We start from the raw sequence: 14,744 nt of genomic DNA on the forward strand, positions 1-14,744 counted from the left end.
ATTCTAAAAAAAAATAATAATAATCAAAACTTGTGAAAAAAGTGTTTTCCTCCTAGTTTTTTTTCTCATTTTTTTATTTTATTCAAACTAAGTGAGGGGTTAGGTACACATATGTGATATAATTATATAGCCCTATCTGTCCTCTAAAAAACAATATATAATATGTGTGGGTACATTTAGTAAGAAAGTATATTACTGACGTGGAAGAACCACACAGCAAAAATGTAAAAAATGTGTCAGTCATTTATGAACAGAACCTGAAAACTAGCTCAGTCATGAAGGGGTTAAAGAACAAAATCCATGGCAAACACCTGGCCTTTCTGCAATGAGCTCCTCAGATCTCATCAGGCAACACATCTCCGCTGTCCATTCCGCAACTGATGGAACGACAGGGGAGTTCCAATGTCGTGGGATTAAAGCTCTGGCAGCAATGATAAAGAATCTGAGCAGAGATTTCTTCACCTTAGAAAGAGAGCCCGGAAAAAACGATAATAGAGCCATTTCCGGCGTGAAGTGCGTGTCAATGGAGGTAACTCTGGAGTAGACATGTGAGAGTTCGCCAAAAGGGCAGAAGCAGAGGGCAGCTCCACCAAACGTGTGCAGGTCCAGCCTGGCGGCTCCAGCAGTTGTCAGAGTATGTGGAGATCTGGTGCATCCTAACTGGGGACCAATACCATCTGGTCAACAGTTTGAAGTTCCGTTCCTGAGCTTAAGTAGACATAAAAAGTTTATGTGTAAAGCATAGGCATTTGCGACGGTCATCCTATGAGAGGATGATCCCTAATTCTTGTTCCCAGGCGGAAATACAGGGAGTCTCCCCGCTGGTCGTGATAATCAACTTGTGATAGAGTAGCGAAACTTGCTGCTGGATTTGTAGAGCAGTGACGCACAGGTCCTCAAAAAAAGTGAGAGGCCTGTAGAGAGTGCCCGAAACAGAATGCGTCCACAAAGTGCCGAAGTTGAAAGTAGGCCAGCCAGGAGGCTCGCGGAAGCAGAATGGGGCCAGACAGTGATGTTAGTGGCTGTAGGGCGGTTCCTGACAGACTCTGGAATATGTAGCAGGGTTCAGAGACCTTCCAACACAAAAAAGTGGGGACTCCACACCCTGCCGGGAAACCCGTATTAGCAAGGATCGGGGTCATGGGGCCCTGATATGTGGATGAATTATATCTGGACATCGCGGCGTACCACACACATAACACCATGGGTGGAAAAAAGGGAAGTTCCCAACCTCGCGGTCGGTAACCATGGAAGTGTGAATAACGGTACCGGGGAGAGGCCGTGTTGAAGGGTGACCCACAGCGCGGGGTCAAATAGTCAAACCAGGCTGCTAGATGGGATAAATGAGCGGCCCTGTAATAGGATTCTAAGTCCGGGAGAGCGGCACCCCCATGTTCCTTCTTTATCAATATAGTGTATCGAAGTCTGGGTTTCTTATAACTCCAGATGTAACTTAGAACAGCCTTGCGGATGCGTTTAAAGAAGCGGACAGGGAGGCCTATATGGAGGGTTTGGAAAAGATATAGGCAGCGAGGTAACAGATGCATCTTAAACAGTGCGATTCTGCCAAACCAAGTGTGGTGTAGGTTCATCCCATGAGGCAAGAGGATGTAAAGTACTGGGGACAGGGAGCAACCCTGCCGAGTGCCATTGTGCATTTGGAACGGGGCCGAACGCACCCCGTTCACCCGTACCCTGGCATGGTGTTGGCAATAAAGCACCATCATTTTATCCACAAAATCCATAAAGAGGGCCGTAAGAAGGACCAACTGACATGGTCGAATGCCTTTTCGGCGTCCACTGAAAACAAACAAAAGGGAATGCCTCGCGACCGATCGTAATGTATCGGAGTGATTGTTCGCTTAATACTATCTTTAGCACCCGTGTAGGCACAAACCCCACTTGTTCATTGGATCAGATTAGGGATGAAGGTTGTCAGCCTGTTAGCCAAGATCTTCGCGTAGATTTTAACATTGACATTAATTAATGAAATGGGTCGATAGTTATTGCAATGCGTCGGATCTTTACCTGGTTTGGGCAAGACAACTACGTGGGCCTCTAGAGCTTGGCTGGGAAAGGGAGAGGAATGGATGTATTCTTTATAGGTTTATGTGTTAGACATATATTTGCATTGTTTTCTTGAAATTTAAAAAGTAAGTCTACCCAGGAATAGGCAACCTTGGCATTCCAACTGTTGTGGAACTACAAATCCCATGAGCCATTGCAAGACCATTCATTTAAAAAAACGATCTACACATATGATTATATGTGCATTTAACATATTGTATGCATGTTATCGTCCTGCAAAAGCCTACCTTCTTGTAGACTTCCAAGAGGCCTGGGACTGCTCAAGTCATGCTGTACCCTTTCGCCACTCCCCATTCCTCCTGCTGCTACATATCCTTTTTTCTTTAGCCAAGACTGAATAACTGTAAATGTAGATAGCGATGTATGTGCAGAGTGGAAGGGTGCAGGAATATAACCTTATACTGACAAGAATGTAAACATAACAGAGCTTAATGAATGTCTTTCGCAGCAGAGGAAGAGTAATTTCCGGCCTCTAATTTTCTTTTGAGTGAAGATTAACTCTTCTATCTCTATCTGCAGTGGATTATGATTATATGTGCATTTAACATATTGTATGCATGTTATCGTCCTGCAAAAGCCTACCTTCTTGTAGACTTCCAAGAGGCCTGGGACTGCTCAAGTCATGCTGTACCCTTTCGCCACTCCCCATTCCTCCTGCTGCTACATATCCTTTTTTCTTTAGCCAAGACTGAATAACTGTAAATGTAGATAGCGATGTATGTGCAGAGTGGAAGGGTGCAGGAATATAACCTTATACTGACAAGAATGTAAACATAACAGAGCTTAATGAATGTCTTTCGCAGCAGAGGAAGAGTAATTTCCGGCCTCTAATTTTCTTTTGAGTGAAGATTAACTCTTCTATCTCTATCTGCAGTGGATTATCACAGAACTGAGCTGTTATACATACTCTATGGTGGCTGTTCCCTTGTATGATACTCTAGGAGCTGAAGCTATTACATACATCATAAACAAAGGTAATTTTAATTTTGAGTGAAGATTAACTCCTCTATCTCTATCTGCAGTGGATTATCACAGAACTGAGCTGTTATACATACTCTATGGTGGCTGTTCCCTTGTATGATACTCTAGGAGCTGAAGCTATTACATACATCATAAACAAAGGTAATTTTACTTTTAGGTTTTTTATTTGGTTATCAGGGTGAAGACTTCCCCCAGGTAGTAAAGCACCCCGATGGGTGTTGCTGTTGTACTTAACCACCTGAAGACCGGTGTGTTAAACCCCTTTCCTGTCCAGGCCATTTTTCAGTATTCAGAGCTGAGGTATTTTAATTGACATTTATTCCGTCATGCAACGCCGTACCAAAATGAATTTTATATCATTTTTTGCCACAGATAGAGCTTTCTTTTGGTGGTGGTTAATCACCACTAGGGTTTTTATTTTTGGACTATAGAAAGAAAAAAAAATACAGAAAATTTTGAGAAAATGCTTTGAAACATTTTATTATTACCCAGTTTTTGGGTGAATTATAAAAGATGGGGTCGCGTCAGGTAAATGGATACCAAACATGTCAAGCCCTAAAATTGCATGCTCCTGCGAAATCGCAAAAAAAACTAACATACCCAAAATTGGTAATGGGGAAGCTTTAAAAAGTTTTTACTGCTCATAAATTTGTTGCTAACAGTGATTGATGGCCCAAGAATTATTGCTCGCACTCTGATGTTCGCGGTGATGTGTAATTGTCGTTTTTGCATGTAGGTGCACCCAACGCGTGTTTGAGTTTGTGTATAGGTAGGGGCAGGGGACTTCTAATTTCTTTTTTGTGTTTTATCTTTTTTGTTTGTGTCTTTAATATTTAAACTTGCTTTTTTAACAACTTTATTGCTATTACATAGGTGGCTAATAAGTGACAAGTTTACTGAGACATCAGGGGTCTACTATACCCCTAATGTCACCTATGGACCCCAAAGAAGCTGAGGCAGAAATCTACTTCTCTGACTACAGTAGACAGACTGAAAGCAGAAGTGATGTAATTCACATCACTTCTGCATTCAGTGATTGGAGGGAAGATCAGTTAGGCCTTGTTCACACCAAATGCAGAGCAGATATGGTCAGGTTTCTGCACACGCATTGCAGTGGGTTTTGCTGCGTTTTTAATGCGTTCCGGGCCGTTTTTGGTTAAAAAAAAAAACCACTTGACCAGGTGTTTAGACCCCCTTCCTGGCCAGGCCATTTTTCAGTATTCAGCGCTGCAGTTTCTTTTGGTGGTATTTAAACACCACTGGGGTTTTTATTTTTTATTATAATTAGGAAAAATTACAGAAAATTTTGGGGGAAAAAAACGATTTTTTTTTTTTACATTGTTAGGAAACATTTATTATTACCCAGTTTTTTAATTGCTATCGCATACGGGGGCTAATAAAAAAACCCCTATGTGATAGCAAAATATGTGACAGGTCCTCTTTATGGAGACATCAGGGGTCTCCAAGACCCCTAATGTCACCTAGGACCTATGCACAGATCTAGCACAGATCTGCTCCATCAGCTTCTTTCCAGCTTCTGAAGCTGGAGAGTGACACAAGAATGCGGAAGTGATGTAAAATACAACACTTCCGCATTCTTGCAGAGGAGAGGGGACCGGAGGGAGCTCGTGTAACGATCTCCCTCTGATCCCCTGTGACACAGGCGACATGCTAATTCCGGGCTTGCACCGGGCACAGCGAAGCCCGGGATCAGCGGAACAACGGAGGTGGGGGGACGACACACCGATCGGCACCCCATACACGCGTTTCGTCGGCTCTACAGCCGGCGGATCGCTTGTATGGTAACATGCATCGCTGCCTGTTTTTAAATATCGGGCATTTCCCGCACGCGGGGGGGCATGTCTGAACGGACGTCCAAAGATGCCTGCTCAGATCGAGAGAGCTCCTGGCTGGCTGTTATTTTACTACAGCCGGCCCGGAGGTAGTTAACATGGGCTTTCAGTGCGTTCCAGGCACTTGCATGCGTTTTTGATGCAATTGCATGCGTTCCAGAGCAGGTAAAATAGGGCTTGCTGCAGTTTTTTGATCTGCTCTGGACCTGCACGCTGCGATGTGAACTAGAGCCCAAAATACCATTTGGAATACATTGGACGCAGTTTTGATCCGTTCTGCCACTGCTCTGCACCTGCTCCGCGCTTGGTGTGAACAAGGCCTTAGTATAAGGCCTTGTTCACACCAAGCGCAGAGCAGTTGCAGACAGGATCAAAACTGCGTCCAATGTATTCCAATGGTATTTTTAGCTCCCGTTCACATCGCAGCGTGCAGGTCCAGAGCAGGTAAAAAAACTGCAGCAGGCCCTATTTAACCTGCTCTGGATCTGCAAACGCATCAAAACCGCATGCCAAATGCCTGGAACGCACTGAAAGCCCATGTTAAACTAAATTCTTTTTTTTTTTACCCAAAAACGGCCCGAAACGCGGCACAACCCACTGCACTGCGTGTGCAGAAACCTGAGCAGATCTGCTCTGCATTTGGTGTGAACAAGGCAGTGTGCTTATCTTCCCTTTTGATCCAGCCACAGAGACCGGTCCCAAGCCTGCATGTAGGACAATAGCCCGGAAATACTGTCAGCGGAAGGAGGGGGATGCACCCTTCCCGCACCATACAAGTGATCGGGCAGCTCTATAGCCACCCGAACACTTGCATATGTATCCAAGGCTTCAAATTATCAAACATTCCTGCTTCCGATTTTGCCATCCAACTGTTTACAATTGGCCAGACTGTAAGTTACAAAATGTGGTGAGCGTTTTAACTAGGAGGAGAGGGAGAAAGGAAAGACTACACAGGTCACATAAGATAGGAGGTGGACAGTGACTTCCCAACTGGCTTGGTATAAATACTATAATTTGTGTAATAATTTGCATGGTGGTTTGGAATTGGGGACCTTGCCAGTGGAGCATGCTGATCGTCTTTGCCCCTGGAAGCCATGTGCAGCAAACTCTTGCTGCAGATAATCCCGTTTGCACATTTATCCAAGGCTCAGGGGGACGTACAGAAGTATCGCTCTGCACTTAGTTTCCAAAGTGAAAGGTTGTCGTAATGTACATGTGCATTCTTTTTGAAAAAGTGGAAAGTGTTAGGCCCTCAAGTTTGTATTGCTGTCTTTGCCCCTGTTGGTGACATTATTCTCTCTTTGTACCGATGATCATTATCACTGGGAGAGAAAATTAGGGGAAATCCAACATTTTATAGTTTGTGAGAATAAATTTTACAATGAAGACACATTTGGTGACAACTAAGAGGGGCATTTTCTCACTTCCTGTTGCATGTCTGAGACAGGATGTAAAGGGAAATCTCCCAGAAGGTGCAAAGACAGCAAAAAAATAACCTGATGAGTTTTAAGCATTCCCTTCTCTATCCACTTCAAGGTTTTCTGTACGTTATTTATATTTTCCTTTTTAATATTGTTGGCATATACAAATGGTGTAAAAACCAGTGGCTCATACAATACTTCACAAGATAATCTCACAACTTCGCTTCTGTGAAAATTAGTTTAAAAGTTGTATTTTTTTTTTTTTTTTTTTTTACTAGCGGAAATTTCGTTGGTGTTTTGTGACAACACTGACAAGGCTAAGGTACTTCTGTCCAATGTTGAAAAGGGAGACACGCCTATCCTTCGCACTGTTGTGCTCATGGATCCGTTTGATGAGGAACTTGTGGAGCGAGGCAAGAAATGTGGAGTGGAGATTATCGGCCTGAAGGAAATGGAGGTCAGTAGCCGTAAAAGAAGCCTTTACTGAGGAAAGGTGTAGGCTGCCATTGCCAATATCAGTTCGTTGTCTGGTTATTATGCTGGTCCCATAGCTTCAGCTTCGTTATTGACCTGGAATGAGTACGGTGATTCCCTGTTTAGCACCCTTTAGGAATATGTATATTTAAAGAGCATAGATTCCCCCCAATTTGCAGCTCTTTGCCCCTCACTTCTTCTTCTTGTAATCCAATTCCTTCTCCAGTGAATACAGTTGTTTTTTTTTTTTTGTTTTTTTTTTGTGAGCTTTTATTTTTCTGTTTTTTATTGTGTCCTGTTTGTGGTAGTGTTAAATGTATTGCCTACAGAGCTTATAAATAGTTGACAGCAAATAACCTTGAATATACAGTAAACAAAATAGATGTACGGTTAGCACATAGGCGATTCCCTCTGGACTTTTAATCATTGCTCTATAGAATGGATGAGCCCACCAGACTTTACCAGCTGTCAGCATTATATTATTATTCCATGTGCTCTGCTTTATAATGTTTAATATGGCCTGTAATAAAACCATTTTATTAATGCTTCTCTCTATTCAGGAAGAGGGAAGGAATCATCATGAGAAACCTAAGGTGAGCACTGTTACCATTATTTTCTCCATAGCTTTCAACTTCGATTTAAGTTTTTTTTTAATGTAATACAATTATTTATAATTATATGTGACATGCAGTAAAGCAGTGGTTGCCAACCTTTTTGGCTGACGTACCCACAAAGTTATGCACTAAAGCTGGGTACACACCCAAATTTTGGCAGATTTGCACCATTGGCGAACCTTATTCCATTGTTTTGCCGAAAGCACATGTCTGTTGGGAAACAGTAGAGGTTGGTCCATCCATGCTGCTTAGCGTGGATGGAGGAAATTGTTCAACCTGCGGGCTGAAAGAAGAAAATAGACGTATATATTCTACTTTAGAAATCCTATTCCATTGTAAATTGATGTAAGCTGACCATACACTATTCAATCTGTTTGAGAAACCTCCTTTAGATATTTCACAAACTGTAATGTAAGGGCCTGGGCATTAAATACAAATTGAAGGGATTATTTAGGTTTGTCCTTATATTACATCAGTTTTGGTAAGTTTAAAGGCCACTGTACAGAGATTTGTTCAGATTGAAACAACAGATTGAATGGTCACTCTTGTTCATCTCTAAAGTCTGATGAAATAGATGTACTGAAAATTGCTTTACTATCAATAGACAAAGACCTACTCCCATCAATTTGTAAGGGGGTCAAAAATACTCTTTCCTAGTTTACTATAGCTTCCGCGTTATTAGCCCACTGATGATCAAGGTGGTGAGCAGCCATACGGGTTACTCCCTTGAATGGATGGAGGTACCCCGTGTATTCACTAACTGGTGTGGTTCCCTCCAGATCTTCTTGGTGATTTTTATTTAGTTTCCAATGCTACCAACATATAAACCATAAGTGCACTGTTGACTTTGGTCATGTATATAAAAGTAGAATGGTGTGCCTTCAAATTGCCAGGTCTGTTTTTTCATTATCCAATTTGGTCCTGTTCGAATGTAAACAAACATTTCTTCTTTTCCAGCCACCAAGCCCAGAAGACTTGGCAGTGGTTTGCTTTACAAGTGGGACAACAGGTAATAACTGTTTCTTGACCAGTTCGGCAAACTTCTTAATGATTAAATAATTTAGCATTTTTTTGTTTTTTATGGGAGGTAGACTCCACTACAGGAAACATCACAGTGTTAAAATGTATTTCCACATTTCTTATTGGCCATGAAGACTGAAGCTCTACTTAAATTTACAGGGTTATGGGGGTACGGAGTTATTAAGCTCCAAGGAGGTTTCTTGAAACTGTAGATTTACGTTTTTAGCAAACAGTAGTATTTAGGGTCCCTTTTAAGGTCTATGTTCCATATTTCCATTCAAACGCTAGGTTGCTTTAAAGTATAATTAAAGGCAAAAATGTGTTTTGGGGTTTTTAAGTTTGGATATAGTGGTGAGGGGATAGAACCCCTGTCAATGTTTTATTGCTGCTTGTGTCCCCTTTAGGGTGATTCACTCTCTTTCTTTGTCCTGATCACTAATGTCACAGGAATGAAAGTGAGGGTAAATCCCAAATTGTGAGTTGCCGCCAGAACAGGAATAGTGGGTTAGTCTTCGAATGGGGATACTTTGTTCTGCTGAAGGCTGTCTTAAGAGGGAATATTGCTCACGTTAGAAAGAAAAGCTCTCACTTTCTGTTGAGTCTACACGGCCAGGAGACTTGGGTGGCAAAAAAACCCTTAAACAGCATTATCTTAACCTCCCTTACTCTATTCAAGGGGCAGTGTCCTTTTAGGTGTCTGTGAAGGTTCTCATTATCCACATCATGATCTAGCTAGTTGAATTACTACTAGCTTTGATGGTGGCAAAAAAACCCTTAAACAGCATTATCTTAATCCTTAAATCCTTACTCTATTCAAGGGGCAGTGTCCTTTAGGTGTCTGTGAAGGTTCTCATTATCCACATCATGATCTAGCTAGTTGAATTACTACTAGCTTTGCCATTTTCTAGCCAATTTAAGGGCTTTATGTCAATAAATGCTTTTTTATATGCTTTCTGAATCTGCTGTTCTTCAGACTATCATCTACAGGCTAAGATTAAGGACATGTTAACACCAGTGTGCCGCGTTAGCACCTGCATTTAAGGCATTTTAATAGGCTGCCTAACACACCAAAATAGATGCATGCACCATTTCTGGCAGAGCACCACAGCACAGTCTATTGGCAAGGTCCAACGAGGTGTCATTCAGTGGTGCCACATCACACCAACACATGTAATGTGCATTGCCAAAACTAAGTGGCATGTGCCTTATTGCAATGCAATTGTGTGAAAAGGCCCTAAATGATGCACTTGTGTATGAGGCCTTTACTACCTCTGGCCGCTTCACTGAAGTACTTCAAAAAAATCTTCCAGTTTTTATGTTTCACTTTGTTTTCTGTTGATGTCCACAGCAATATCTGTCTGGCACTCAAGCAAGCAGAACATGCAGAGCTGCCTCCAGCCTGTTATTGTGGGTTCTCGAATACATGGCTACAGAAGCAGAAAGAGAAAGGGCTTTGTAGAGAGAGGTTTCTCATTAAAGTTAAAATGAATTCTGTTAACAACACCTCATTATTACTGCAACATTTACAGTAGGGCTTTTCTTCTACTTGGCTTGGATTTTCAGAGTAGCTAAAAGAATTCATAGAGAGAAGTGTTCTCCTGGAAGTTTACAGAGTGGGAAGTACTGAATGCTTCTGTGTAATTTCAAAGCACAAGGAGTACCTGTGGGTACCGGGGTCCCATGAGTTCACAGTATCCTGGCACTCTGATATGTGACCATTTTCTGTGGTTGCCAGCTTGCCCCACAGCCTTTTGATAAGTGGCCTTCTTAATCAATAGTGAGGCTCAGGAGGTGGTTGAAAGAGTTGGTGATCACAGAAGTCAGTTGTTTTAGATATTCCAGGCTGTCGGGGGGCTCTACAGTACATCTCACCAGATATTCAGGTACCTGGAGATGCCTGCTCTACATGGCTGTTTTAAAGGTGTACTGTAGCCACAGGTCCACTTAAACCTTAGCCTTTTCTACAGGAACCACGAAGACTGCCATTGCTGACCTCCATCTAAAAATGCTAGTTGCCTGGTTATCGCAGCCTGCTGACCCCAGTAGTCTCCAAGTCACTGACCTGAAATAAGTATACAGATTAGAGAACAGTAAGAACACATTGCTTGCATACTTGTTCTGGGTCAGTGACTCAAAGCATTGAAGCTAGTGGGTCAGCACGAAAGCCAGGCAACTAACATTTGTAGGATAGAATATCTAAAATGGCACCCTCCACGTTTTCTAAGGAACGATTCCTTTAAAGGGATTATTTTCTAACCAGTTTACTCATTATGCTCTTTTTCCAGCAGCTTATTCTCTCTTTTCCTTGACTGCTTCTCTGCTCCAGAGTCTGGGAACAAAGAGAGGAAGCCCTGTGTAAGTTGCAGCTGGTGGTTGGAGGCTGAGGACTCTCACCCTCCTGTGACGACACTGGTCCAGTCACTAATTACCAGTACAGAAGGAGTGAAAATTGTGCCCCACTATATCCAGAAAGTCCTGGTTATTTCTTTTCAACCCCAGCACATGTTGACTGTGATGCATTTTGAAAGGCATGGCTCCTAACAAAGGAATAACTGATTTCTTAAATGAGGACTAGTAAAATCAAATGTAAACTACAGCTGTTAAACAACTCCAGGAAAAAAATGTTTTATGAACCTTAGCAGCGGGGCTGCCCCTGCACTGCAAGGGTTAACTGCTCATTTTTGGCAATATTCAAAAATAACAGTTATGCTAACCTGAAGCTCCGAAATGGCCAGCTGTCACAGCACTCCCTCCAGGCTCTCTGCTTCTCCGCTGCAGCAGTGGAATGTTCCTCAGCAACCTTACCTCTATACGCGGTGTAAAGAATGATGATTTCCGGGATCTTAGTCTGCTGCAGAGGAGGGGGGAGAGGCTGGAACCACTGGTCTAACAACAAGCCAGCTCCGAGGTTCAGGTGAGTACAACTTTTCTTTTTTTTTTTACCTAGACAAAAACAAGCAGTTAACCCTTGCAGTTTGGGGGTAGCCCCACTTCAAGGGTTAATAAAAAATGTATTTTCTAGAGTTCTTTTTTAAACCTTTTGAGGAGACAAATGTCCTAGAGTCTAAAATTATTTGTTTTCTTCTCATTAGGAAATCCAAAGGGTGCAAAGCTTACTCATAAGAATATCGTAAGCAACAGTGCTGCTTTCCTTAAAGTAACAGAGGTAAGTGTTTTTATTTTTTTTATTTTTTACTGTATACAGTTGTGTGAATGTGAATCTATTGTATTTTTAGCGATTCCATTAAAATCAGTGTTAATGCACATTTTTCCTGCTTTTTTATGTATATACATTGGTTTCATGGAAAACTAACATGCTTAATATGAGTGATGTGAATGTAGCCAAAGAGTTTGAGCTGCATATAGTTAGGTTTGAATGATCATACATTGTGATTGTGAGATTTATAATGCATTTGTTTATTCTCTTGGTCTGTCTTTGCTTTTATCTTGCTTTTGTTGGTTTACCTGCCACAATCCTAATGAGTTACATCGGGGACTTCCCTGTATGTAAAATACACAATGCTTGATTTGTCTTTATCCCTCTTTAATCCTGTATAATCATCTGTGATTTACTTTTAATAAAAACCTCTTTCGGTTGACCTCTTTTAAACCAGCTCAAAGATTCTCATTGTACCTGCAAAATACTGTCTCCACCCCCATATGTCAGTGTTCATCGTTGTCTGTCTTTTTTTTTTTTTACAAATTATTTTTAATGGGAAAAATACATTAATCGGTCCTGTAAATTGTAATGGGGTACAGTTAATGTCCTTTTTAAAGCAACCTCACCTGTGTCTGTCGTATCTGCTTCTGGTGCTCAGTGGGAAACTCTGCTGCTCTTTAATTTTCTGTATGACAGTTTCACCATTGTGGACAGACCAAACCAGACTGGTGTTGACCATTGAGGCAATAGGATCTATTTAATTTCTGCTTTGTATGGGATTATAATAAAATGGATGCATCCAATGGTTTTATTTGCTTTAAATTGTCACAAAAGACATTAAAAGAGAACTATGGGTAGGTGTTTTTCCCCATAGTTCTCTTTAAGGTCACAGCAGGCAGCTGTGATTGACAGTCACCGCTCACTTCAGGGAGACTATCAAAGTGAGCAGATTGTGCATCTTTCTGCTCACTTCCCGATCGATAGAGCCGACCTGTGACAGCTTGTTTGTTCTTATTTGGCTCTAACTATGAGGAGTGGAAATCACTCACCTCATAGTTCAACCCTCCTTTTAAAGTGCATATATTTTTCCTAGACAGAGCAGTTTGTGTTCACTTCTCAGTAAAAACAAAAATTCAGAGAAAGGCTTTTTCCCAGTGCTTGGAAACACCTCCTTAGCATTGTCACTGCTCAGTCTTTCAGACTTGGCTGTGCATGTCTGCCCTGTAAATGGTTTTAATGGCTAGAAATTCTAGTGGTATGGGCAAACTGTGTGGCAATAGTGTTAGTGATCACGTTAAACTCAGACAAGGAAGCATCAGATTGAGTCTGATTAGGGACCATTCACAGCAGTACACATTGCAGTTCACATGTTGGCGTACATTAGGGACCATTCACAGCAGTACACACGTCCACATGCTGTCGTACATTGACACATTTTGACATGCTACATTAGAGAGCCTGTTCAAAATAATTGCGCTGAAATGCACCTCAGCACACACAAATCTGAGACTGGCTCCAGTTTTTTGCAGCTTAACACAATGCACAGGACACCATGCTTGCTGCAGCTCTGCAGTGTGTTGCTGCGCATGTATGCTTTGAAGGTGTGTTGAGGAGCCAGTCACAATGAATAGCACCGCCACACAAAGTGCTCTGCTGTGAATGGGCTCTTAGAAGACCTAATTAGAATAAACATTTCATCTCTGGATGGCAGGACGTAAAGGTAGCAGTGTTCTTGGGGCTGGAGATTATGATTTTTAGAGACTTCATATTATTTTGTTTTTATCTTCTTCAGCTTTGAAACGTGTTGCATGAAAATCAACTAACAATTGTTAACCTTTGGTGATCTGATTCTTCTTAATTGAGCAAATCAATGTCTTGAACTGTCTTTCTCCCGCTGATCAGGACTTGGCATTTCCTTCTACTCAAGATGTTGTCATCTCTTTTTTGCCCCTGGCACATATGTTTGAAAGAGTTGTGGAGGTAGGCACAAGTCATGTCTGTTTTCACATGCTGAGCAATTTTTGTCATATTTTCCAGAGTTTGCTTACATTGAACGCCAGTGATATACACATTTCATATTTGCCCCTGGCACACATGTTTGAAAGAATGGTCCAGGTAAGATGCTAAGTAAAACCTAAATGGATGTTCCGTAGTTAGAGTAATTGTAGAAGGTATGTAGCAAATAGATGACTTTCTATGTGGGGATGTGTGTTGAATGAGGACACTGTTTTTTGGTCCCGCTGGGTGTCATTAGACAATTAGGACACCATTCTGATGAGAGCATATCTGGGTGTGTGGTTGGGATTACAACTACATCCAGTTTTATATAGAGAAGGGAATGGGTAGACCAGGCATACTCAAATTGTGTTTTTTGGGCCTCATACAGCCATCAGTCCTTCTTGCGGCCCACAGCAACCTTAATTCAAACTAAAGTTCACTAGTACCCAGACTATGGACATTAAACAATTTACGTGTTACTAAGCAGTAAAAAGACTTGTTAAACTGCCTGCTCTTTTTTTCTTAAAGTGACATTAAACCCTCAGATTTTTTAACATAAACCCATACTGTAATGTGTACCTTACTGTAATCCATGGTAGATTCCCTTCTCTTTGCTGCTCTTCCTTTTTAAATCCTCATGTCTTCTCATGCTTGGTGAGAACTTCCCTTTGCAGCTCAGGGCCTCTTCCTGTAGTGCTGGCTCAGGTTACAAGCCTATAGAAACGAATACACAGACACCGTGTATCCATTCCAGAGACAAGGCAGTCTGCTGCAAAGCAGAAGTTCTGCCCAGCATGAGAACAGATACAGATTTAAAAGGAAGAGCAGCAAAGAGAAGGGAAACAACAATGGATTACAGTAAGGCACACACTACAGTATTGTTTTATGTTAAAAAATCTGAGGGTTTAATGTTACTTTAAGTGTGTGGGTTTTTTATGTTTTTATTGAGCTGTATGTAATTTGTTATGCACTGCAGCACATTGTGCTATGTTTTATAGCATGGGAGAATGTGCTGCACAAAAATGCAACCTCTGTTTTTCCAGTGCACACCAACACATTAGGTTTAGGGCTGCAACCAACAAATCGAATAATCGATAATGAGAATAGTTTCCAACTATTCTCATTATGGATTAGT

General features: G+C 41.6%; 1 protein-coding gene across 1 annotated transcript in view; it reads left to right on the top strand.

The window, feature by feature from the left end:
• Positions 1-14,744, top strand: part of ACSL1 (acyl-CoA synthetase long-chain family member 1) — an 80,695-nt gene that overhangs the window by 47,786 nt on the left and 18,165 nt on the right. The window contains exons 6-11 of the mRNA XM_018561285.1: positions 2,963-3,062; positions 6,622-6,800; positions 7,378-7,410; positions 8,389-8,440; positions 11,544-11,617; positions 13,514-13,591. Coding sequence (XP_018416787.1) covers positions 2,963-3,062; positions 6,622-6,800; positions 7,378-7,410; positions 8,389-8,440; positions 11,544-11,617; positions 13,514-13,591 — 516 coding nt within the window. The remainder of the gene's footprint in view (positions 1-2,962; positions 3,063-6,621; positions 6,801-7,377; positions 7,411-8,388; positions 8,441-11,543; positions 11,618-13,513; positions 13,592-14,744) is intronic.

The sequence above is a fragment of the Nanorana parkeri genome, unplaced genomic scaffold, assembly GCF_000935625.1.
Source record: "Nanorana parkeri isolate BGI_ZX_2015 unplaced genomic scaffold, ASM93562v1 scaffold513, whole genome shotgun sequence".
NCBI lineage: Eukaryota > Metazoa > Chordata > Amphibia > Anura > Dicroglossidae > Nanorana > Nanorana parkeri.